The sequence below is a fragment of the Oncorhynchus mykiss genome, chromosome 13 (genome assembly GCF_057628025.1).
Source record: "Oncorhynchus mykiss isolate SJ-2025 chromosome 13, ASM5762802v1, whole genome shotgun sequence".
Taxonomy (NCBI): domain Eukaryota; kingdom Metazoa; phylum Chordata; class Actinopteri; order Salmoniformes; family Salmonidae; genus Oncorhynchus; species Oncorhynchus mykiss.
The window spans coordinates 33,942,541-33,970,101 of record NC_143034.1 but is presented as its reverse complement, the minus strand read 5'-3'; the positions used below and the strand labels follow the sequence as shown (position 1 = coordinate 33,970,101).

Genomic DNA, 27,561 nt, shown 5'->3' with positions numbered 1-27,561 from the left:
ATGTTTTTGTTTTTTTTAAAGTGAAAGTGGGAATCCTGTTTATGGTCGGGGCCCTTGACAGGGACAATGCCCCACCCTCTGGCTCAGAGTTCATATCCATGAACACAAGGACGGTTTATTTATAATCCTCCCCAATTCTCCTGTTATTGCATTCCTTATCCCTGCAAAGACGTAAGCATGCGATTTGATTGTTTGTTTGCCACATGACGGAATGAGAGCGATGACCTTGCCGCATGCAGGGCTGGCTGCACCTTGCAATGAACTCCAAGGCCCTCTTGACTTTTTTGTTATGAGTGATTTATTTGACACGTTTGACGATCTTGCCGAAAGAATAACAATTGTAGAAGGTCAAACCTATTCCTCACACCCCCCCCATTCCTGCAAAACAAAACATTATATCAACATATGAAATAAAAGGTATCCTTTCACTATAAACACTATTGATTTGGAATCGACTGCTCAGTTAATACTGAACCCTGACCACAATTGTACTGTGTATGACTTCACTAACTTAGACTCAGAGCCAACCTCCTGCCCTACCCCTCGGGGGTACAACCAGCTATCATCACAGACGCTGCTGAGGAGAGGACAGCTCATAATAACGGCTGGAAAGGAGTGAATGGAATGGCATAAACACATGGAAACCATGTGTTTGATCTATTTCATAAAATTCCACTTATTCTGCTCCAGCCATTACCACAAGCCCATCCTCCCCATTTAAGGTGCCACCAACCTCCTATGCATCCAAAACCCATTTCTGTGGCATTAGTGCAGCATGGTAACATCACCACAAGTGTTACATAGAGGTACATGCTAGTGGGGATTTTTTAAAAGGAGTCTTCTGTGAGACAGGAGGACAAGACAGAGCTGGACGGAACAACAGTGTTCCTCTCCTCCACCACTGCCCTAGCTCAACTCCGGGGAGGGCTAGCTAGAGGAATGTTGCACTAGCATCTGGTCTTATCGTTAGGTAAACACACAGCTCCCTGTACTATTAACACAGGTTGAAGAGTAAAGTTTTAGCTGTTTAACAACAAAAAAACTGATGCCAGTAAAGACGATTTCAGGTCGTTCATTAAAACAAGGCTACGTCAGGACGTTTGTCATTTTTCAAAGACCTTGGGCTGATGGGAAAATGATAGCAGTATCTCGAAGGGATATGGTTAAGAGAAATACATCATTTATTATGTGAAATGACAACCATGTTTTTTTTTTAATGATTCCAATGTCATCTCAATGCCATTTTTAGCAGATGATCTCTTTAGGACCTTGATGCAATAGAGGAAGTTCAATTCAATCAATACTACTAATATTTTTTTTGGGGGGGGGGTTAAGTGCCACCAATTGAGATTCTTAGTTTGTGCTACAAAATGTCTCTGTTGGTACAGAGGTTTTAGTATCAATCGTTATAGTAAGTAGCTAGGTTTCCATCCAAATGGTGACAGACTTGAATGTGACAAACCTGTTGGTAGAGTTGGAATCTGCAGATTTTCTTTATGTACATTTTCTCACCAGTGTGTGTGTCCAGAAAACATACTTTTTTTCAGTTAAAAATCAGTCCGTGATGATTTAAAGTTCAATGTGATTCCAACTCTACCAATAGTTTTGTCACAAAATAGCAGTGATGTAAAGTACTTAAGTACACATACTTTAAAATACTATTTAAGTAGTTTTTTGGTATCTTTACTTTATTTTACTATCTATATTTTTGATAACTTTTACTTCACTACATTTCTAAAGAAAATTATGTATTTTTTATTATTTACTTTTTTACATACATTTCCCCTGACAACCAAAAGTACTCGTTACATTTAGAATGGCTAGCAGAACAGGAAAATGGTCAAATTCAGGCACTTACTGCATCAAGAGAACATCCCTGGTCATCCCTATCACCTCTTAAAGAAGAAGTTACAGGTCTGTGAGAGCCAGAAATCTTGCTTGTTTGTAGGTGACCAAATACTTATTTTCCACCATAATTTGCAAATAAATTCATTAAAAATCCTACAATGTGATTTTCTGTATTTTTTTTCTAATTTTGTCTGTCATAGTTGAAGTGTATCTATGATGAAAATTACAGGCCTCTCTCATCTTAAGTGGGAGAACTTGCACAATTGGTGGCTGACTAAATACTTTTTTGCCCCACTGTATAATCTGCATACATTTGAACTTCAGACTCAGTACAGACAGAAGGCAGATCATTAATGTACAGGCTGAACAGGAGGGGCCCCAGTATTGACCCTTGGGGCACGCCCACATGATAGCTAAGAGTGGGCGACAGCTCATTGCACTGAGTTCTGCCTTCAAGGTATGATTTCATCCATCTCAAGGCATCAGGGGAAAAGTTGAACTTGGACAATTCTATGATGAGAATCTCATGGTTAACAGTATAAAAAGCCTTCCTTAGGTCCAGAAACACAGGCCCAACAACGCCCCCTTTGTCCATCTTGGACTTCACATTTTCCAGAAGAAAGCAGTTGGCCGTTTTTGTGGAGTGTTTCGCTCTGAAGCCAAACTGCATGGAGTGTAATGTGAATGTTGAGGTGGGCAATCAGTTGTTCTGCTACACACTTTTCAATAACCTTTGACACCACAGGTAGTATACTAATGGACCTGTAGTTACTCACGTCAGCAGGGTCGCCTGATTTAAAGATGGCCGTTATTATGGCCGACTTCCATACCCTTGGAAACACCCCGAGACCAATAGATGTGTTGGTGACCTTAGTAATGGGGCCAATGAGTGACTCTTTGTAGTTTTTAAGAAAGGTAGAGTCCAGCCCAAACACATCTTTGGCTTTAGAGTTCTTTAGTGAGCTAATCACCTTGTTCACCTTAGACTCAGAAACCTCCCTTATGATGAAGACAGGTTGAGCATAATTTACTAGCACTGAGCCCAAGAAACCAGTGGAGGGGTTCTGTGTCAGTACACTGACAGAGTCAATAAAGTAGGAATTGAAGGATATTGCTATTTCGACTGCTTCCTGTGTTAGATTGTTATTCACAATGATTTCTAGTCTTTTTGCAGTGTTACTATGGTCTTTCCCTGTTAACGTTTTTAGATTCTCCCAGATCAGTTTAGAATTTCCCTTTGCTTCAGCAATTATATTAATAAAAAAAGTTTGCCTTGGCCTGTCTGATTTCTTTCATCACCTTATTTCTCAACATGGTAAACCTACGTCTGTCATGCTCTAATTTGGATCTTAGGGCTATTTTTTAGAGCATAATCTCGTTCTTTCATCAATTTCCAGATTTCTCCATTTAGCCAAGGAAGAGTGCTCTTTTTGCCAGGTTTGGATTTGATTTTCTTTAGGAAACCATTTATTGTAGTCTGGATTGTGGATAGAAAAACCTGACTATCAGCTTCCACATCTGTATAGGACAAGAGATCATTCCAGTTAATTCCTTTAATTGCGTTTTCAAAATAGCTTAATTCACTTTTAGGTATTCTTAGTTGATCCGGCTTTCTAACAGTAGAGAGGTTAAACCTGCTCTTAGACAGCTTTCTGGCTATAAGTGTCGGATTATGATCAGATAGCCCAGTAACCATATTGAATGATTTAGTCACTCTCTGGTTTATTACTGAACACCAAATCAATCTGTGTTTTAGAGCAACAAGTCACCCTGATTGGCCCTTTAACTAGCTGTGTAAGGTCAAAGGTATTAGTGATTGTATGAGGGTTTTCCTACAAAACTTGTCTTCATAATTAATGTTAAAATCTCCCATTAAGATTACCTCTTTCCCAAAGTCACATTCCCTAAGCATGTTATTAAACTGATCAAAAAACACACTTTTGGTGGAAGGTGGCCTATGCATTCCAATAAGGGTAAAAGACATTTGGGGAGACAGTGACAGGCCAATACATTCTAGTTCATTATCACATGACCACTCAATTTGTTTACATCGGATGTGTTCTTTAATGTAAATCATCACACACCCTCCTCTTCCTTCAATCCTGTGTCTCCTGAAGACATTGTAGCCAATCACAATCAAAGCAGCATATGGAGAGTTTTTATGGAGCCATGTCTCTGAGAGGCAGAGGAAGTCAAGGTTGGAGTCTGTGAGTCGATGTTGAATTTGATCACTTTTTGGAATTGCACTACGAATGTTCAAGTGCCCCCCCTAGTAGTCCCTTGGGCTTAACTCGTGGGTCCCAGATGACTCATGACTCCCAGATGACACATTGAAAAAAAGTTACATTTTCTGTGTTTTCTGACGGGTGGGTTTAGGCCATTTTGTTTTGATTATGGGCAGTTCGGTAGCGCAATTAACAATCCCTCCCGCCTGCACTGGATGCGGGGAACTAATTAAAACAGCGTGCGTACCAGAAGCAGAGTCAGGGATCGCATATTGCGACTTGGGTATGTTTGAAGAGTCAAAATCTATCCTGGAGCTGGGTGAGCCGAGAGAAACCATGGGACCATAGCACTCACCCACTTCCACAGAGGCAACGATCAGCTCCATAAAAACTCTCCATATGCTGCTTTGATTGTGCCTGGCTACAATGTTTTCACGAGGCCATCCACCGATTTCCACTCCGGTGAGTATCGCTGGCTCGGTGATGTTGGGCCCAGGATTGAGTTGCACATCCCCGGAGAGCAGGTGGGTAGTGAACAGGTAGTTTAACAGTTTCCGATAAATGTTGGACTTGTGTTTGTTACGCGTAAGCGGTTCAGTAGAATAAGGAGCGAGGTAGACTTGGCCATTATTCAGAACATTATGATATGCTGTGTACTGTCCGCTCCAGTGGAACGGTGAACCAATGTGTTTGGTGTTGGTATTCTCCGGCAGTAGACGTGTGTCATCCCAGCAAAGACGCACTGAGATTATCAGTAGAGCAGCTACATAACTGACAATCATGGCAGAGTACTGGAGATAAAACACACAATTGCGCTTTAACTCTTTGCACGAGTTGCTTAGCTGGGGTCGGCGTACACCTGATGGTTTAGATACAATTACAGCATTCGAATGAGAAGCCGCACCACCCTGTCTTCCATCCGCCATCTCGTTACATGTACTTTACTAGCATAACAAGGTTGGATACAGGCCTGTCGTGACATGTACTTTACTAGCATAACAAGGTTGGATGGCAAACTTTTTAGTGTCACTAAAAAACATGCAAACGGTAATTGCATTGGAAGGTACATTTATTGGAAGGTACATATTTTGTACATCGTACTTAATGCTATTTGACCCTGTTCTAATCCAAATTTAATCTATATGAGCGCATGGAATACACTTTGTTTCACTTTGCATCGGTGCCGTGTCAGTTTCTGCGTCTTAAGTAGAAATTGTCCACAAATAATGAATTGTAAAAGTCTGTTATATTAATTGAAGTGCCCTTTAATATGGACCACATGGAAAATTCCATAAATCTGATTTTATATGAATAAAGACTTGCAATTAGTGATTCATTTTATGCAGGAAAAAAACCTGTCCCTCTTTTAAGGTCAACTGAGGGAAATGTTTATCATTTTATACAGGAGTAATAAAGGCCTAGTGCACTAATTTGGTGGGAATTTATTTTACTTAATTTTGTAAATATATTTTTTATATTCATTATCTCTTTATTGTGATTTATCAGGGGGTGCCAGCACCCTCAGCACCCCTACTTCCCGCGGCTATGCAAATGGAACCTAATTTGTGGAATAACCCTTATATTCAAGTATATCCACTTATTTATCGGAGGCTATTCATGAATTTCTTACTATTGCACTGATTAATAGGGTCCTTTAGTCCTAATCGTGTTGGATATCACTCTCTTCCAGAGAAAATCATCCCAAATTGTGACCTTGACTTGACCCACAGCTCTATTGTCTTTGGAGTTCAGGAACAAAGAAGCAAATCTAACCAGCTGGGATATGAGCAGTCTGGTTATCATGACTGACACAGAATAGAAACTATTGATTTATTGACGCATCTCTATCCTGGGGGCTAACTCTCCGGTTCCCAAAAGCTAATCTCTCATCTTATCTCAACAGGGATGCACATTCATTCAAATTCCAGTTTGGTTTATTTTCTCTCTATTTTTTCCTCTTTCCAGGTTTCGGCAGGAAAAGGAGATCTTGATTAGGGCACTACTCAGGAATTGCAGAGTTCAAGGCACTTTGGATCACTACCCCACCCTTAGCTGGAAGGAAATACTGAACGTGGTGAAAGATTCGAATGATTAGCAGAGACTGAAAACAATCATTCAGAGGGACAACAATAACAACAGCCATTTTGTTTAGGCCTAGATATACATATTATATGATATAGCATTCATTGGCAAACTAACAAATGAACAGACTAGAAATCAGTATCCAAGGATGAAAAACAAAGGTGAAAGACTGGACATCTTAGTGAAGCAGTTCAAAGGTTGCTTCCTTCATCCCTCACTGTTGAATCAACATCCTGTGGTGTGTGGCGGGCCAGAAGATTGAAATTCTTCCTGTGTGTAAGGGCTGGATTAATGGATGAGGTCACACTGCCATGTTTAGGGGTGACTAACCACAGGACAAATGCGTTGTCAAATCCACATCCAACTTTGGTTGATATTTGATTGAGTTGTCATACAGGAAGTCAACTTCATGTAAAACCTGAAATGCTATTGTTGTTTGAAAACTAGATCGAAATTATACAAAAACTGTGTGTTAATGAGGTTTTGCCCACCAGCAATGTTGATGTAATAATATAATGCTGACAAAACACATGGTAAAACATGGAAACATAAATACCAGGTACCGTACTTGACAAGATGTCTCCATGTCATAAAGTGGATAAAGTCCCTCCATTGATAGAAGGGTAAAACAGATCATCGGTCAGATAAGTCATGGTGTTATGGCAGATGGACTGTTTGTTCTTTAATAAGGCCTCAGATTATCACACAGGCAACTACCAACAGCTATATACTTCAAATCAATGACTCAACATCAACATTTCCCCGGCAGTCAATGCCTGGCAAAAGGGAAAACAAAGCACTAAACAGAACATGGCTTTGTGTCAATTTATACACAGTTAAAACATTCACTACATTTCGGTATCACTCACTCTTATTTACGTCTTTGAATTATCTGACATGTTTTATCATTACTTTACAGTAAAGATGTGGTTGAAAACCTCAAGATCATTCTTACTATTCTCAAAAGTCATGATAGCACTATATTTTACAGTACAGTTTCCACTGGTATTTACCTGGTATTAACTAGGACGATGGCCGGAATTCAATCCAATCAGGCTTTGTCGACAATGCACCTTTAAAGGTCATTTCCGATTTAGCCAACAAATACAGCGTTTACTGTGAATGCGTCGCAAAAGCAGGAAACATTGCCTTTAAAAGCTGCATTATTGACCAATCACGATTAGATTTAATCCCAGCCTATGCAAATATTATTCTCTGGTACTTACTTATCAGAATTCAACAACTGAGGGCATAACAGAAGTTGACATTCAATGCTATATTTCGGGGGTATCCTGCAAATGGGGAGTCAAGGTCAAATAGTCGGTCAGTGTAGCTAAATTGAGTAAATCAAACTTGTTAAAGGCCATAACTGCACTCTTTTTCAACACGCTCTCTCAAGTTTGCCTCCTTCCCCAACCAACCCATTCAAAGACTTCTTCAGTTCCACAACTTTCTGTTGCCTTCTTTTTTTGTCTCTCCATAAAATATTTTCTTGCCAGCAGAACAGACGTTCATTTAGAGACTGACTGTGGTGGAAACCGGGTTGGCAGGGGCCTGTTTGCCGACAAAGGTATTACTTCAGCACTCAAGTCTGTGTGGTGGTAGTCCAGGTCATTGGTGTGGAGAAATAGCTACAGTCTGGTACAAAAGCGACTGGAGTGCATCTAATAACTCTTTTTACACTATTGTGACGACCCAAACAATATGTTAGATCGGATATTGTCTTTTCACACGGTCCTTTCCAGCACGGCTTTAGCAACTATGGTGGATATGTAACCAAGCCAGCGCAAGCTTGTCAAAGCAAATTATTGACCTAAAAAGCCCACTTCAAGGACTCAGATTAAGCCTACTCTTAGACAAAAAGGAGCAATGGAAAATCTCCATTGAAAGTACTTTTAAGTACAGGAGTACAACCAGCCTTAAATGTATTAGATAAAACAGAAGAACTCATGAGACCTGACAATGCACTTTCAATTTCCTTTCGTTTGATACAGCCACGGGAACACAAAATGATTTGCTAAATGTTTTTCACAGTTCATGTCTGTTTGTAAAAGGTCACTGGCACAATGACACCACGTAGCTATGCTGAAAATATAACACATTTATGAACTATGAACCAGAGAGCTCTGCCTAATATCAGGTCATGCGATAGACTAGAGTCCTGTCTTGGGGACGTACTTGTACATCAAGCTGTCTCACGCTACAGAAACAGGAGAACTGTTCTATGACCAATTCTGGGTGGAACAAGGCTACTACTTTGGCTAAAATCAAGGGTCACAGGGATTCAACCAATGGTAATCTTACTCCCCCTTACAGTATGTCTGAAATCTTCAGTTGTACGTTACTGTTCCTAGATCCTTGGAGACCCTATCAACATTTGTTATTTATTGAACCTTTATTTAACTAGGCAAGTCAGTTAAGAACAAATTCTTATTTACAATGACAAGCTACCCCGGTCAAACTCTCCCCTAACCCGGTCAACTCTGTGCCAATTGTGTGCCGCCCTATGGGACACCCGACCACGGCCGGTTGTGATACAGCCCAGGATTGAACCAGGGTCTGTAGTGACGCCTCTAGCACTGCGATGCAGTGCCTTACGCCACTCTGTTACAGTTCTACAATTTCCATTATCAGCACACCAGGTCAATCCATACATTTTGCCATATCTTCACTCAAAATATGATGAAACATAACAATTTCAAGCTAGCAGTACATGACACAAGAATAGCAATCAATAACGTTGACTCTGATGTTTTATCAATTCAGTCATCCCATGACTTAGTAAAGCCAATAGACCAGAGGATGAAAGTTCAAGTCTATCTCTCGGTCTTCCTTTTCATTCTGGCTGCTTTACAACATTGAACAAGGTTTCAGCAGTCAGTAAAATCTACACAGAGCTACATATTAACAAACGGCACACATTCATCCAGTCGTATCCACGTAGCTGTTGTGGCCAGTTTATACCATTCAAGGGAGCAAAACTGGACAAATTCTGACCATTGCTGTAGATTTGATGTTCTATTAATGAAAAGGGGACATATATATATATATATATATATAATGTATAGAAGAGAGACATTCAACAACACAATAGTGCTTTCAGACAATTATTCATAGAGAGGCTGAGTTAATGACTGATATTTTCATGTGGCAAAGACCACATTCTCTTTGGGATGAGAGAAACCCCGACAAAGATGTCAACAAAGACAGCAGGACTATTTAAAAAGTTTGTATGATAATGGTTACATTGCAATAGAAAAAAAAGAGAAATGAACATGCCAGTCTAACCTGGGGTTCATCGTAATGAAAATATGAAAATGAATGTAAAAAAATGTATTTAGAAAACAGGTCATTTTTATAGTAAATATACTAAACAAGAGTAAAAAATATCACACAATGACACTGTATAACTAATAGTAATATTCCATTTTTGTAAAAAAAAAAACACTTCTACTGTGTAAAAACATATTGTTAAGCGCTATCATTTCCTAGAATTTGGCTCCTTGAAAGTGTATTTTCATGGGAGGGCTGGACAAAAACAACCACTCCCACCTTCCCTGTCCCCTCTCATGCTATTGTTGTCCTGACTACCCGCTAGGAACTAGCATGCATGCCGTTTAGATAGCATTGTGGATTGTGTGTTTGTAGACAGAGGGCCTTTTTCGAAAAAAACAGCTATTTAGTATTTTATTGTCAACACTAAATTAATATCCCCCCAAAAAAGACAGCCTTATAATCCAGTCTGAAATTCATTCTTTTGCCAGATCACAGTGCTGCCATACTAAACGTGACATATCCACCACTAACAGTTACCGTTTCCTTTAGGATTAAGACACTCAATTTGTTTTATTTTCTAAGAAGTAAAAGAACAACAATGAAATATAATGCTCTTCATCCACATAACATTACCCTGATAAAGAACTGCCAAATTCAACACAGACGATCCAGAATTCTCTCTCTAGACTCCACCATCTATATGCTGACAGAGAATATAGCATAGCAACACCTATAAACAAAAAGGCGCCTGCAGCCTCCAGCATTCACTTACCTTGAAGCTGTTTAAAGCGCCCTTCTAACATGTTGTAGTTGAAAGCCACCTGAGCAGGGAAACCAGAGTCCGGCTCTGTGAATTGTACATCTTTCCCACCCAACTCCCAGTCCGTTTCCATAGTTCCAAACTAAAACTGGGACCCGCTGAAATAAAATTTTCCCTCTGAAAAAACAAGCACAGCAAGGTGAAAAACGCAGGGAAGTTAAGAAGGGATCCAGTGGGCTCTTTTAGCCTCCTACCACCACCACCCTTGCTACACCACAAGCCCCAAAAAAGGAATCCAGTAAAAGTAACAAAATGAAGGAATATTCTCAAGGACACTACTCTTCCCAGAGCAGCCACTGAAGGAACAGGAGTGGAGAAGCTGGATCTGTGTCAGATAGGGGGCACAACATGCTTCTTCTCTCTTGATTAGTTCCGTCTTCCCTCTCAACCCATTCAAAAGCAGCCTCCGCCCCACCCCCTCTATGTTGTGAAGCTGCTCACCCATTCAGGAGTGCACACTTTTGAGTGGTATTGCCCCCCCCAAAAAAATCACTGTACCTCATCCTCAACTGGCAGACAGTTAAGAAAGGTGTCCAATAAAAAAAGAGAATGAAGGGGATTTCCTCCCACACAGCACACCTTTCATAAGTCTGGAGGGAAAAGTGGAGGAGGGGATAAGTTTAGAGAGGGAAGAGGAACAGGAGTTTGTAATTTCGTCACTGGCTAGCCACGGCCTGGGAGCTCAGTGATGATGTCACCGCCTCATGTCCATGCAGTGGGGAGAAAGAGGGAGGACGTTGGGCCGTACTAAGCCTGAAGAGAGGAGGGGTTAGAGGGAAGCTAGCCAGGATACAAGCCTGCCAATTACCAGCATTGTTGTTCAGACAGTGACAGAGGAAAAATCTGGCCATTCCAGAAATGTATAAATGCTGGTTTGAAATAATGTGAGCGACCAATGTCAAAAAGTGACCATACAAACATCCTGTTTCAGAGGTGAACTGAAAGCCTCCCCCTCTTTCTTCCTAATGGATGAATAGTCCACATATTGGCCCATGAATGGTTGCTTCCCGAACAAAGGAGGAGCACAATCAACCAGTTTCCACTAGGCAGAACATCACAAAGCAAAAAAGGATTCTGATTACAAATCAAACATAAATAGCCAAGGTACCTCAGCGAACACTGCCAGGGAAAGGACAGACATAGATTTCTCTCTAAGCAGAGACACTTCCTATAACAGTTATTATTTCATATTCTGAGCTAGTCGTTAAAAAAGTATGGTCACACAAACAAACAAAGTAATTGTAAAGTCCAGATAATCCTAGTAAATACAACCAAATTTAATCCATACCATACAAGACTCTGACAAAATGTTTTCCTTAATGATTCCCCTTTGGATTTAGCCACTGACTCAACCATGTTGCCTTATATTCATGGCAGTCTCAGGAGTATTTTTGCTACATACAGTAGCAACACCATCAACAATATCCCATTTGTCCCCCTGTTCATGAGAAAGCCTTGTGGCGAAGGAGGAGGCCACAGATATGCTACCTTATATCTACTCCTCATGATGTTATGAATTCATGCTCATCTCAATACCACAAGTCTTGCAGTCATTTGTTTTCCAGCAACTGTGCGAAAAGACAAATCAAAAATCATTACGACAATGGACACAGGGAATGAGAAAAGGCCAGAAGGGACACCGTCTGTCTGTCTTTCTGCTGTCTGCCTCTCTGACTGTGTCTGTCCAACCTTAGGGATCTACATCTAGGGATCTGCATCTATGTACAGTAGTTCATGTGCTTGGGCTGTTTGATTGAGGAACACTAGAATGACACTCGAATTCCCGTAATATAAATTATATTATTATGTGTTAAATAATATTACATTTGTTGTATCACAATAAAGCATAAGGGAGGGGTAAAACATTATATGAACAAATATACACTGGGTAAAAGCACATGACGAATATACTTTCCTAGTTGTACAGAGCAAAAAAAAGTTATGAACTGTAAATGGCACAAACACACGACACATTAAAACTTCTTATGGGCAGGTGGGACGGTAGCGTCCCACCTGGCCAACATCCGGTGAACTTGCAGAGCTCCAAAATCTCAAGTCTTAGCACTCAAGTCCCAAGTCAAAACAGGTAAGTCCGAGTCAAGTCTCAAGTCAAGATCGACAAGTCTCAAGTCAAGTCTCAAGTCCTAAACTTTGAGTTTCGAGTCCTAAACAAGTCAAAATGTTCACCAAATGTAATACCATTTCATATTTTTACACAATCGCCTAACCTTAACACACACCCTCTCTGTGTGTGGTTACAGTAGGCTAACGTATGTCAATGGTTTTAGGAATAGTAGTAACATCAGGCAGGATTTAGACAACCAACTGCCTAGCCAGTTGTAGCTCAATCTTCGGTGCAATGATCACTTTCCCGCACTGACTGACTGTATGGAGGCTCATTGATTTAACGTTACGTTAGCCTACATGCTACACTAGCAAAGTTAGAAACTATATAGCTGTCGGCTATATTAGCCACGACTTACCGTTCTTTGTGCAACTTCAAATGTCGAACAAAGATGGAAGTTATTGAGCCTCCGTCTGTAATTTTCTTCCCGCATGTTTTGCAAGTTGCAATCCATTTTTTGTTGATATACAGCGTAGTCTTTATATCCGAAAATAATAATTTGGGGTATCTTTCCAAGGGCTCCGTCTGAATTCACCCGCCGACATTCCTCTGCGCTGCCATGCACAACTTTTTCTCGTCTGGTACAATTTGATTGGCTGCTGTCTGATTCAAACTGTAATCAGTTAAATGAAGAGTTGATGCGCTGCACACTTTTTTTAATAGCATCATTTTTTATGTTTGGGCTTGGGGAGGGTACCAAGTCAGTTCGAGTTAAAAGGCTCATGTCCAAGATAAGTCACGAGTCATTGGTGTTAAAGTCAAAGTCGAGATGCAAGTCACCTCTGCTCCCTACTTTACATAACCTCTTTATACAAGCCTCTTCATCTAGACCTGTAAATGCTCGGTTTTAAGTCAGATTCTTAGACAAGAAAAATACATACATCCTTCCACATGACTCACCTCATAGGAATTCCTATGAAACAGAGAAAGGAAATAGGGTGGTGACATAGAGGTGTGGGTTTCTGGGTGGGTTTCTGTGATGGTCAACCTCTACGATAAATCAGACAAATTGAAAAATACCAAAATATTGGAGAGTGAAACCTCTTTAAAATGTCAAATGGAGTTGTTCATAACAATCACAATCATAACAGTCTTCCATTCCATTTCCTTGTGGCAAGGTTAATGTATATATACTTTTTTATTTTAGTTGGATGTGAAACAAATCGCCTTTGCTGAGCTTATGAAGTAGCTTCTTCTCAAACGTTTCACATGATAATACAAAGAATGAATGAGGTCAGAACAATCCATGGAGAATGTCCAAGCACCACAGATTTCCAGTAAGTTGAAAACGTATGCACCAAAATAAACCTTGCTTTTCTGACTTACCTTGAAATAGGACACCTGCATACAGATCTCCAATCTTAATTTGATCACTCTGTGGTCGCAGAGAAGCAGGGACAAATTAAGATAGCGTTTGTGTGTGAAGAGTTCAGTAGTGGCCAAAAGTTTTCAATGACATATTAATTTCCACAAAGTTTGCTGCTTCAGTGTCTTTAGATATTTTTGTCAGATGTTACTATGGAATACTGAAGTATAATTACAAGCATTTCATAAGTGTCAAAGGCTTTTATTGACAATTACATGAAGTTGATGCAAAGAGTCAATATTTGCAGTGTTGACAATCCGCCCTGGCATGCTGTCAATTAACTTCTGGGCCACATCCTGACTGATGGCAGTCCATTCTTGCATAATCAATACTTGGAGCTTGTCAGAATTTGTGGGGTTTTGTTTGTCCACCCGCCTCTTGAGGATTGACCACAAATTCAATGGGATTAAAGCCTGGGGGGTTTCCTGGCCATGGACCCAAAATATCGATGTTTTGTTCCCCGAGCCACTTACCTATCACTTTTGCCTTATGGCAAGGTGCTCCATCATGCAGGAAAAGGCATTGTTCTGGATGGTTGGGAGAAGTTGCTCTCGGAGGATGTGTTGGTACCATTCTTTATTCATGGCTGTGTTCTTAGGCAAAATTGTGAGTGAGCCCACTCCCATGGCCGAGAAGCAACCTCACACATGAATGGTCTCAGGATGCTTTACTGTTGGTATGACACAGGACTGATGGTAGCGCTCAGCTTGTCTTCTCCGGACAAGCTTTTTTACGGATGCCCCAAACAATCGGAAATGGGATTCATCAGAGAAAATGACTTTACCCCAGTCCTCAGCAGTCCAATCCCTGTACCTTTTGCAGAATATCAGCCTGTCCCTGATGTTTTTCCTGGAGAGAAATGGCTTCTTTGCTGCCCTTCTTGACGCCAGGCCATCCTCCAAAAGTCTTTGCCTCACTGTGCGTGCAGATGCACTCCTGCCTGCTGCCATACCTGAGCAAGCTCTGTACTGGTGGTGCCCCGATCCCTCAGCTGAATTAACTTTAGGAGACGTCCTGGCGCTTGCTGGACTTTCTTGGGCTCCCGGAAGCCTTCTTCACAACAATTGAACCACTCTCCTTGAAGTTTTTGATGATCCGATAGATGGTTGATTTAGGTGCAATCTTACTGGCAGCAATATCCTTGCCTGTGAAGCCCTTTTTGTGCAAAGCAATGATTATGGCACGTGTTTCCTTGCAGGTAACCATGATTGACAGAGGAAGAACAATGATTCCAAGCACCACCCTCCTTTTGAAGCTTCTAGTCTGTTATTCGAACTCAATCAGCATGACAGAGTGATCTCCAGCCCTGTCCTTGTCAACACTCACACCTGTGTTAAGGAGAGAGTCACTGACATGATGTAAGCTAGTCCTTTTGTGGCAGGGCTGAAATGCAGTGGAAATGTTCTTGGGGGATTCAGTTCATTTGCATGGCAAAGAGGGACTTTGCAATTGATTGCAATTCATCTGATAACTCCTCATAACATTCTGGAGTATATGCAAATTGCCATGATACAAACTGAGGCAGCAGACTTTGTGAAAATGAATATTTGTGTCTTTCTCAAAACTTTTGGCCATGACTGTCGATGTTGCTTTCGCAACAGCTCATGGGGATCTTACAATTTTTTCTGAATGCTTAAACACTAACAGTGGTTCTTGAAGTACTATCTCTGAAACCATTAACACTTGGAGCCAATGCATTTACCAAGGGTGCCAAACTGAATGCACGTTCTCTGCTTTACACTCAGTTTGTAATTTAATAACACACTTCTAGAAAAACTGTAAACATTGGTCTCTACATTGCTACACTATTTTGCCAATTGCCTTTCTACATTGACACGTGCAAACACTTTCAGATAATTAGTTCACTTACAAATCAGAGCTTGAGCACTATAAATAGACCACAGGTAAACATTTGGTTTGGACAACAATGGAGACCAATATTGGACAAAGAGTAAGAGGGGTGAGAACTAGAGGAGGACGAGGAGGTGAAGAAGTAAGAGGAGAAGGAAGAGTTTAAGTAGGATGGGGGAGAAGGAGAGGACGGGGAAGAGGAAGAGGAGTCAGGAACATAATAACTGATGAAATCAGAGCGACTGTTGTTGACCATGTTGTCAACCATAGGATGAGCATGAGGGATGCCATGGGATGAGCATGAGGGAGGCTGGGCAATGGGTTAAACCAAATCTGAGCCACTATACTGTTGCAGGTATCATCTGGATATTTCAAAATGAGAACCGGTAAATAACTAAGTGCTGTGGTCTTACTGCTACAGTAATATGTACTGTACTTTCATAATGAGAAGGATCTATCACTAAAACCATTCAAATGTTTTTACAGAACTGCAAGAAAACCAGTATCTGGTTGAAGAGGTTGACTATTCACCCCAGAGCAGGAGCCCCACATTGTAAATATGGTCATTTCAAATAACTGCATCAGACTCAGAGAACTGCAGGGCCACATAATGGCAGATAACACCATATTCCAAAACGTCAGCGTGAGTCTCTTTACACCATCTATCACCATTGGTACTAGATCTGGAAGTGTATAGTGCTACATCATATTGACTGATCCCTGCCTTTTCGTACTGTGCTACATTGTTTTGTCTTCTTTCAGAGAGTCATGGAGCTAGAAGCAGATGCAGTGCATCATGAGCTAATATATGTGGAGGAAGCAGGTTTCAGCCTTGCAAAAACAAGGGGCCGTGACAGAAATATCAGACACCGTGCCATCATCAACGTCTTGGGACAACGTGGTGGCAACATAACAATGTGTGCGGCTATTAAATTACAATAAATTATGTATATGAACAGCATGACGTGAAATGGAACTTCTCTGCATGATCAATCATCAACGTTCAGAGTGTGGATATGTGTGTTTGTGTGTGAGCTGTTGTAGCGTACCGTAGGCCTATTTACTTACACAAAGTCGCCATAAATTTGCTGCGAGCGACGCGTTCTCCAACCATTCCATTGCAAACAGCAAGTAGGTCTACATGCTATACAGATCAGCGTTAATAAAAAAGATGGCCATAGTCTATCCTCCCCAAGAACGTATGACAACTGAAGAGAGGATATGCCGAGAAAGAATGGCAAATTAGCCAAAATGCAAAAATACAAAATATGCAGGTGCGACATATCAACTCTCGGGATCCATTCATACATTAGACCAGTCATCACAACACTAGCACCCTACCATATTTAGGCCTACTCAAGTCCCCAATAGAAAACATATCTTAAACTACATGGCTTCTATAAATTGAATTACCTACTACAGTATATGCGCAGCCTACAAGCGACCTCTCGACGTAGTTACGATAGACAACGTCCAATCTCAATCTCCCTCTCACATTCAAATCTCCACTAATATGTGGCACTGGCAGAGGCTCAAATATAAACTGTTCCTAATCACAAAACGGCTGATACACTATGACCACAAAAGCACTTGAGGAAATAAAAATTTGCAAAAAAAAAAAAATCAATGTTACGTTAATAAAAGCGGGCGCACGGTTGGCTACTGGTCAGATTCGCAGACAATTTACCCACTGCGCTATTCATTGTGCTGAAACTCCACTAGCCTAGGCCTGTTTGTTTAGCTGAGAATCTGATGGTCCCTGTGACAGTCACCACAATAAGGGTCTTATCATGAAGTATAAACAGCCACAGCCTTCCCAAATTCCCCCGATAGCAGGTGTAAGGGGAGAGAAACGAGTCAACAAGCTGTCTGACAACTTTCAGTCAAAAGGTAGGCTAAAAACGAATGTAATTTTCACTAGACCTCATACATAATATGTTACCAGTCGGCCAGTGCTTCATAGACATAGGCTACCTTAAAACTAAGATACAACAAAACAGTGTTGTGACTGACAGGATTTTAAATTGTTTAAATTGCAACAAATACAAAAACAAAACTTTAGATGAATGTGTATATTTCTCCATTTACAGTGCCAGATATTCCTATGCTTTTAAGCACTTCTGGTTGGAACAGAAATTTCTCGGGATAGAAAATTGGTAGAATCTCTGGAAAATATGAAACCTTACTTACTACTACATATTTGTAAGATGGGCATTGTACTGTATTTCTCTCTCATGGCCATGCGGCTGGGTTGTGAAGAAATAAAAAACTGCCACCCCACGTCAGTACATGAAGGAAAAGGTGATGTCTTTGCAATTCAGCTACACCTGTGAGAGGTCATAGCCAGCATTCTTTAATCTGGTGATCCACCTGAAGGAATTAAAATAATACAACTCAATCTGGCAACCCTGAAACGAATGAGATGACCTGCCATTCATTGTCAGGGGGCCTGATCCTGAACCAGATGGTACACATTAAAGTGGCAATATGTAACGTTTTGGGCGACCTGACCAAATTGACATAGAAATGTGAATTATAGATTGATCATTCTACTTGAAAACAAGTATAAGAAGCGGTAGATCTGTTCTATGTCCACTATTTCTATGCTTTCTGTTCTTAAGTTTTGTTTTTGCATCTGTTACTTTCGGTTTTGTACACCAGCTTCAAACAGCTGAAACAACAATATTTTTGGTTATGGAAAATATACATTTACAGTGGTTTAGAAGGCATAATGACTCTCTACACTATACTAGCTTATTTTGTCATATAAACTGAAATCAGGTGAACTATTAGAGTTTTAGCAACCAGGAAACGTTGCAGCGATTTCTGCATTCTGCATATTGCAACTTTACAGAGTATGTTGGCTGCTCGTGTGGGTGTGTGTGTGTGTGTGGGGGGGGGGGGGGTTACAGAGTTACCAAGACACTGGGAATGTAATGATGTTACTGTTTGAGTCATATGGGGCGAGATGATTTTCAGATGCAATAGTAACACCATTACTGTAAACATCAAGCGGGCCCTCTTCAATCAAATGTTTTGAATTCATTTTCCGTTGACTTCATTCTCATTTTCATTGTACAAAGCAGAACAAAGTTTAATAGCAGAATGATCCGTTTTCGATTCAACCCAAGGCGCCTGGTTACCAGTAGGTAGGTGTTCATGTAGCCATTGAAGACACTCTTGACTGCAGCAAGTGGAGGTGGGGGAGAGGCGTATGCTCCGCAGGGCAGGAATGCAGGAAAACACAGTCATGTGAGAAGCAGGATGCTCATCGGAATGCAGAGGGCTTTGTGGTCTCCGGCCAGAAAGAAGAGAAACCAAGGAACACTTTCTCATTTCTATTTTTTATCATTTCTTCTCTCTTGTCAAAACACTTTGCTTAATTGCTGGGTTGGCTTCTGGTTCTGTGCAGGCATTTACCTATTGAAACTCTCTCTGTTCCAGTAAGCATCGGTGACTTTGCCATGGGGATTTTGTACATAATCTCTCATTTAAAACAGCTCAATGTTAGAAAGTCTCAACTATTATTTTATTACCGCCAACAATAATTGCTTACAAATGTGCACCAAATGATCACTTCTTATTTTCTGAGTTTAATTTCTCAACACACATTGAGCTATATACAAATTAATGATGGGGTCGCCGAGCAGTTTCAAAGAGGTTTCTTCCATATCTTCCTGTATCCGTCTGCAAACATCTACTTTGAGCGTTTGCTTTGCCTGCCTGGAGTGCCAGGTGGGTGGAGTGCACTTTTGGGATAATATTTATTGGTTTCATTGCATCAGGCAAGCACAGCTACAGTATTTTGAATAGTATTTGAACCGAAGTCCAGGTGTACATCATCATACAACCATTGCTATTCTATGAGATTAAGTAAATGCAATGCCAGCAACAGGGGTTATCCTGACACTCTCTCTCCTCTCCGCCTCACTCACCTGCCAGGGCCTTGATGCGCGAGCGCTCGAACAGGCGAGCCGAGCTGTTCTCATTATCCCACTCGTCATCCCAGCGGCTGTTGACCGTGTCGCTGCTACTGTACTGCTGTGTGATCTCCATGTGTTCATATTCCGCGGCTACTGTCGTCATCCTGACCTTTCACCTCTGACCTTTTCACAGATTACACTTCTTCATCAGTGGCTTCTGATGAAGCCCTGCAATCACAGAAACAGAGAGAGACATGTTCACATACACGCCACACTCAGTTAGGACACCAGGGCTGTATTAGGTGTAGGATGAAGTTGCCCCGAGATGCTAATCTTCGGTCAGTTTAGCATATTCCCCTCTAATGGTCTGTGGTTAGGGTTGTGGGAGGGGAAGCTGATTCTAGTTCTGTACCTGGGGTGAACTTCTCCCAGCAGTGGAATTGCATATTGTAGATGGCGTTCCAAGTCATCTATATGCTGTGCATCTCAAAATATTGCTGTATCATATTAATGTGGTTGTGAGATCTGATCATCTGTGCAGCACGACTACAGAAAAGATGACCTGGAACGCAACCATTGTATAAGGGCAGAACTATGGGGATATTTTGAGTAAGATTTCAGCCTGATTTTTCACGCTATACTCTCGGTTAGTTTCCTAAACATGGTTCATAGGTAAACAAATGGAGCAATAGGACACAATGTCTATCTCTTGGTTTAATCACATTTTCCAAATATGTCAAGGATTTAAAAACAATTACAGATGTGAGAAAAATTGTGAAAAGTGAGAAATTGAATGACAATGACACATTTTGTCATAATAGAAATTACATTATAGTGAAATGGAGACAACAGTGTTACAAATGTAAGTTGTGTTACCCCACTCAAAGTGAATTAGCCAGCAATGTGTTGCTGATGCCTAAGGACAAAACCTATCAAGACACACAGTGCCATCTTCTGGTAAAACCCGAGACTCACTTCTACCAGAATGTTTTCTATCAAATATACCACATTCAATCAGGGTAGCCCTTTCCTGCAGTCAATGACCAAAAGCACCCTCTGGCATCATGGGTGGAAAGTTATTCATATTTTTCACATTTTCATCATTAATAAAGATAATACAAATTAAACAACGAAAATTCTGTGTTTCTATGTCAAACCGTTTTGTTATATTTCAGTCTCTGTGATATATATAAAGTTGATGGCAGCATTAGATTCAAAATATTATATTTCCATTTTTAAATATAGCTACCCTGAAAGTCCTGAGCTCTTTATTTAAAATAAATGTATTGACACCAGATGGTATCATGTTAGTCATCATTAATAGTGACAAGGAGAGGAACTGCTGTTTGACAAAGCGAGATATTGGTATATCAAACTCCCCAAAAACTTTACTCTTCCACAGGTATTTTCCCTCTCCTAGATTTGCAGTCCTCTATTGTTGAGAGTGTGCTTCCCTTGGAATTCTCTCAACCAGCTTCACCTGGAACGCTTTTCCATCAGTCTTGAAGGAGTTCCCACATATTCTGAGCACTTGTTGGTTTTTCTTCACTCAGCGGTCTAACTCATCCCAAACCATTTCAATTGGGTTGAGGTCGGGTGATTGTGGAGGCCAGGTCATCTGATGCAGCACCCCATCACTCTCCTTCTTGGTCAAGTAGCCCTTACTCAGCCTGGATGTGTGTTGGGTCATTGTCCTGTTGAAAAACAAATTATAGTCCCACTATGCGCAAACCAGATGGGATGGAGTATCACTGCAGAATGCTGTGGTAGCCATGCTGGTTAAGTGTGCCTTGAATTCTAAATAAATCACTGACAGTGTCACCAGAAAAGCACCCCTACACCATCATACCTCCTCCAACATGCTTCACGGTGGGAACTACACGTGGAGATCATCCGTTTACCTAATCTGCGTCTCACGAAGACACGGCGGTTGGAACCAAAAATCTCACATTTAGACTCAGACCAAAGGACAGATTTCCACCATTCAAATGTTCATTGCTCGTGTTTCTTGGCCCAAGCAAGACTCTTCTTTTTATTGGTGTCCTTTGGTAGTGGCTTTATTTGCAGCAATTTGACCATGAAGGCCTGATTCATGCAGTCTCCTCTGAACACTTGATGTTGAGATGTGTCTGTTATTTGACCTCTGTGAAGCATTTATTTGGGCTACAATCGGAGGTGCAGTTAACTCAAATGAACTTATCCTATGCAGCAAAGCTAACTCTGGGTCTTCCTTTCCTATGACGGTCCTCATGGGAACCAGTTTCATCATAGCGCTTGATGGTTTTTGCGACTGCACTTGAAGAAACTTTAAAAGTTCTTGACATTTTCCGGATTGACTGACCTTCATGTTTTAAAGTAATAATGGACTGTTGTTTCTCTTTGCTTATTTGAGCTGTTCTTGCCTTAGTCCTATTTGGTAAAAGACCAAGTCCATATTATCTTCTGAATACCACCCCTACCTTGTCACAACACAACTGATTGGCTCAAACGCATTAAGGAAAGAAATTGCACAAATTAACTTTTAACAAGGCACACCTGTTAATTGAAATGCATTCCAGGTGACTACCTCATGAAGCTGGTTGAGAGAATGCCAAGAGCGTGCAAAGCTGTCATCAAGGCAAGTGTGGCTACTTTGAAGAATATAACAAATATTTTGATTTGTTTAACACTTTTATTGGTTACTACATGATTCCATTTGTGTTATTTCATGCTTGTGATGTCTTCACTATTATTCTACAATGTAGAAAATAGTAAAAATAAAGAAACTCTCGAATGAGTAGGTGTATCCAAACTTTTGACTGCTAGTGTATATAATAAACTAATAATACTCCCATCCGAAGCTTTTGAAAATAGGCCTCATACTCTAGAATAAAGAATAAAAGAAAGAAAGAGAGACGGAGGGCATCATTATTATCATCACCATCACCACAGCTCCTACAGTTGATTTGATGGAAGCAGCAGTGTACATACCAGTATGTACTTTGTTTCCCTAACCAGAGGCCTCCACAGTGACTACGGCTGCCTTTTACCCACTTCGCCACTTAGCAGATAGGGCTAAGTGCTTACATTCAGCAGAAACTGCAATCCTCTTCCTGTAAACATTAGTAGTTGTCTATAGATTGCCTCAGCCGTTTCCTCCTCGTCTGATACGTTGTGTATCCCCTGTATTCCTCCCCTGGCTAGGGATGAGCACCCTTTTGTATATTTAGTGCCCTATGGGCCCTGATCAAAAGTAATGCACAATAAAGGGAATAGAGGGCTGTTTGTGACGCACCTAGGACGCAGGTTGGCGTTTATTGTCATGAGTCTTGTCCTGGAGGCAGAACTGAGTGATTTCCGCTAGATAGGCCAGCTGCAAAGTCAAAATTGGCTATATTGTAACTATTCATGAAAACTAAAATGAGCTTTTTGGTCTTCATTTAAGGTTAGGCATTAGCAGTGTTGTTACGGTTAGGTTTAAAATCAGATTTTATGACTTTGTGGATGTATCAGCTAGTGATGACTCTGCAGAGCTGCCTCCAGAACAAAAAATGACAACCTGCACCTAGGACTGCCAAAGACTATTCAACTCAGCCAATTTCATTAGCTGGATAACAACACAGGTCATGTCTATATTTGACCAGTTATCTAAACATTACAATTCAAGTTCTCAGTCAAGTTTTTTTTGTAAAAAATTATTCAAATAATTTAAAAGATGTAGTCCGGGATGGACTACATCTTTTAAATTATTTGAATAATTTTTTAAGCACTTACAAATTCGTAGCATATTGTACGAATTGGAATTCGCAACATATACATTTTTTTTTTAATGCAGGACATAACATATATGAGGTACTGTAGAAGAGCCATTCGCCCTCTGAAACATGACCCTGCCAAGCCGCACTGCTTCTTGACACATTGCTCGCTTAACCCGGTAGCCAGCCACACCAATGTGTCAGAGGAAACACCGTGCAACTGGCGACTGAAGTCAGCTTGCAGGCGCCTGGCCTGCCACAAGGAGTCACTAGAGCGCGATGAGACAATGACATCCTGTGACAATTGTGTGCCGCCTCATGGGTTTCCCAGTCATGGCCGGCTGTAACACAGCCTGGGATCTAACCCGGGTCTGTAGTGCGCCCCTCGGGTGGCCCCATCCATATTCTTAATACAAAATAAATGTTCTGTTTTAATGGAATGATTTAAGGGGAGATACATTTTGTTCATCATAAGAAGTCCTAGGATTCAGCGAAAGGATCATTAGCAATTACGTATTAGTGGTCTTAACATTTACTGGATGTAAGAGGAGATATCAGCCCTCAAGGAAATAGAGGAGATATGGGTTGGTATGGAGCACTACAAATGGCATTTGTTTATTGTCCTGAAAGGAAAGAAGAGCTAATAAGGGTCCTCTAATGGAACTTGTAACATGAGCCCTCCAAACACTCCCTAAACCTGTGTAAAAATTAAGATATAAAAACAGACTTCCGTCAAACCTAAAGTATGGCAAATATCAAATGCAGAACTGATGCATTGTTCATTTTAAGATACAGGTATACTTTTTGCTGGGTGAGTTTAGGTCAAAGGTCATTCTTCAGGTCAGGTCAGGCCAGACTGTATGGGCTCAGCTAGTAGATTAATCTGTTAATTCCTTGTAAGAAATCCCTTAAGAATTCAAATTATGTGGTTAAAATTGTATTATTTGTAGTGTGGTCTTATGCCAAATACTGAATGGGTTTCTTAAATTCCTTGGTGTGTGTACGGATGTTTCCTGCAAGTCAACATGTACTCCTTGCCCTCAATATAGTGTAAAATTAGCTATAAACCTTTCCATCTGCTAATTTCAGAAACTACCTACTCTGCAAAAACTGGTTGAACCAACGTTGTTTCCACATAGTTTTAAAAAATGATCAAAGTGATGCCGTTGAATCAACGTGGAAAACTGATTGGATTTGGGGTTTTTCCCACCCAACTTTAAATCCAATGACATGGTGACATGTTTTGTTGATTTCACATTAAATTCACATTAGTTGACAACTCAACCAAATGTAAATCAAAAAGATCCCCAAGCCAACTAAGTGAAAGTAATTCAAAGTATTTCTGCCGTTTTGTTAATCGCAAAAAGTCGAAGAACTACAAATCCCATATAGCCTATTCCACCTCGCGCTGCAACACTGCCTGGCTGTGGGCTGTGCACACGTGAAGAACTGAGTGAAAGATTCATTTTCAAGATTAATTTTTTTACCACGGTTAGTAAGGAACTAAAACATAATTGCTCCTGTTGGTCACACTGGATAAGAGCATCTGCTAAATGACTAAACTATAAATGTAAGGATATTTCACTCACAGCCATAATTTCACCAACTAGGGAACTGAGATCCACATTGATCAGAGATGGTGCAATCATAGAATATCAACCCAAAAATGTTTTTTTCGATTTATTTTTACAGATAATGAATTAACCTTAGCCTCACTTTCATCATGTTTACTTCACAGAATGGGAGCAAGCTACAAAAGATACATGCCAGTTACATGGCACCTCCATTGATGGGATACATCCTATTTACATACATTCCAAATACTGTGGATATGGGGTATATTCAAAATCTGAATGTCCCACCTGCCTCCTTCCCTAAGAAAAGGTATCATGATATTCACACACTATTCAGATGGTATGTAAATCCAGTAAATAAAAATCCGGAATACTCCAATGATATGTATGTATGGTATGTATTAATTTGTGGATGTCCATCATCTATTCCATATGATATGTTATGAATGGCAATTCGTACAATATGTTACTAATTGCAATTTTTACAATATGTTACGAATTTGCTAAAGTTATAGGTTCACGAATTCCAATTTGTTGCGGCTAAAGTTAGCTAGGCTAGGAGTTAGGGGTTACGGTTAGGGTTAATCCTATCCTTTTTTGCTCATGCAAAAAAATCAGATCTCTACCTTAAACAGAAGGATTTTGGTGGCATTTAAAAAAAAAAAATGCTAATTAGATTTCTGCAGGGGCACGGACATCGACTGTAGGGGATTAAAGGGTTTTAAGGTTAGGGTAAGCTAACATGCTAAGTAGTTGCAAAGTAGCTAAAAAAAAAGTAGTTGAAAAGTTGCTAATTAGCTAACATGCTAAAGTTGTCCCTGATTAGATTTGAACATGCAACCTTTGGGTTGCTAGACGTTCACGTTATATACGCCTACTCATCCATCTCGACCAACCACCCTACCTTTGGTTTTGCCTTAAGTAACCTTCTGTGTTATGTAAACATTCCAAACTATTTGAGTGTCCCGGATTTACATTTACTATGTTACGTCTAGTCTATGAAACTAGACTGCATCCACCCCCTCACTCTGAGCAATAGCAGAATTGCAACAGCTTGGATACTAGCTTGGCAAATCACCATGGAATGCTATACACCCAGCAACCTTTGTGCCATCTAACAGTTTGCTGTTGTGTGGCCCCGGTTCAGTCTGAAGCTATCGTTTACCATCTACTCTTCACAATGTCCGTCATGTAAAGCTGTCTGGACAAGAGGGGAATGAAGGCCATACTTTCCTGATATAGCAACCATCTGGCATCACTCACCATGACAGTGCTGCGTGTTTCTAAACTAGTGTTCAGCTGAGGGTATGCATGTGTAATGATGGGGCGGTCGGAAGCAGGTGAAACGTTTTAATAAAACAACGACACTAACATAAGGCAGTACGCCGATACACAAGAACAATACCAGCTGGTGAGCGAACATGGGAGAGTGACATATAAAGGGGAGGAAATGATGAAGTGATGGAGTCCAGGTGTGAATCCTAATGATCATAATGATGACAATGATTCACATGTGCACGTAATGATGAATCCCAGGACCGGTGGTTAGTACTCTGGCGACCTCGTATGCCGGAGGGGAGGAGCAGGAGCAGATGTGACAGCATGTTTAAAATCCACATGGCAATCACAAAACAGATGATTTACTTTGCAAGCAGGACATTCTACTAGAGCATACAATATGTACACATTTTTCAATGTATTAAGCTACCAGACAATCCTTGTTACATCACACCTCCCCTTCCCAAACACACACACAACAAATCTGATTTTGGGTCTCCACACACCCACACAGACGCTGCTCTACACCTTGCATCGCATATTGGTGCTATGGATACAGATTGCATCTATTGTTAAGCCCCCCTTCACTACCTCTGTTTAAAGCGACAGGAGAGACATCATGCCACTCAAGTCTTTGTGCATTCAAACATGTATGCTATCCATGGCATGTAGTTTGCAGCTGACCATATTACTGTATGACTTGCTTTTTGTAACGCATCACTAGCATATCAGGCAATTATATTTTGGGAGGGTCTCCTACTAACTGGACACACATGCATGGAATGCGTGTTAGCGCAAGTGCTTGCTTCAGCAGTGCTACAGCTTTTTAGCGTGACACACATAGAACAAGGCCCTACAGAAGGCACTCATTTATATTCTACTGCATATGTGCTGCAAGAGATAAAATTACTCAGAGTAGGATTTGAAACTAGATTGTTTATAAATAGTGTAGATGTGCCAAAACAAGGCACAATTAAAAAAAATAATTTCAATCAAATTGATTGAAGTCTAAGTACACAAACCAATTCATGTGCAGAGTGAGACTAGTAGTCACAGTGTTACTATTGTCATTCTTTGTGCATCATATGCCCATCATTACAACCATATATCCTAGTGTAGGTCTAGATCAAAGGCAACAACACTTAACTAATGGAAATACTGTATACTGTTAAGTCTCTTACACCAAGACAATGTGAGACTACAGTATGTACATTAAAACTGGGACTGAATCATCATGATGACATACAGTAACAGCAATGTCTGCATCGCCCTCCATGTACTGTATTCTCTGCCACTGGAGGGCGATGCTAGAGGACGGCTTTATGGACCTTCCAGGGTGTAGCTGAAGTGGCCTTCTAAAAGATCAAGGCCGACACTGGACTTTTGGAAGCCCTCTCAATCGCAGGGTCAGGGAAGAGCCACAGCAGAGTCCAGGGGTGGGACCAAGTCAATGTTTTAC

The 27,561-nt window shown here is 40.7% G+C and overlaps 1 protein-coding gene across 3 annotated transcripts in view; it reads right to left on the bottom strand.

Annotated features, from left to right (window-relative positions):
• Positions 1-27,561, bottom strand: part of LOC110486056 (spectrin beta chain, non-erythrocytic 1) — a 107,905-nt gene that overhangs the window by 65,663 nt on the left and 14,681 nt on the right. For 2 of the 3 annotated variants that reach the window (XM_036942361.2, XM_090196059.1), the window contains exon 2: positions 19,529-19,744. In XM_036942361.2, the coding sequence (XP_036798256.2) occupies positions 19,529-19,679 (151 nt within the window). In that variant the 5' untranslated portion in view covers positions 19,680-19,744. Of the gene's footprint in view, positions 1-10,203; positions 10,948-19,528; positions 19,745-27,561 lie in introns of those variants that run through there. The other variant, XM_036942362.2, reaches the window with a different exon arrangement.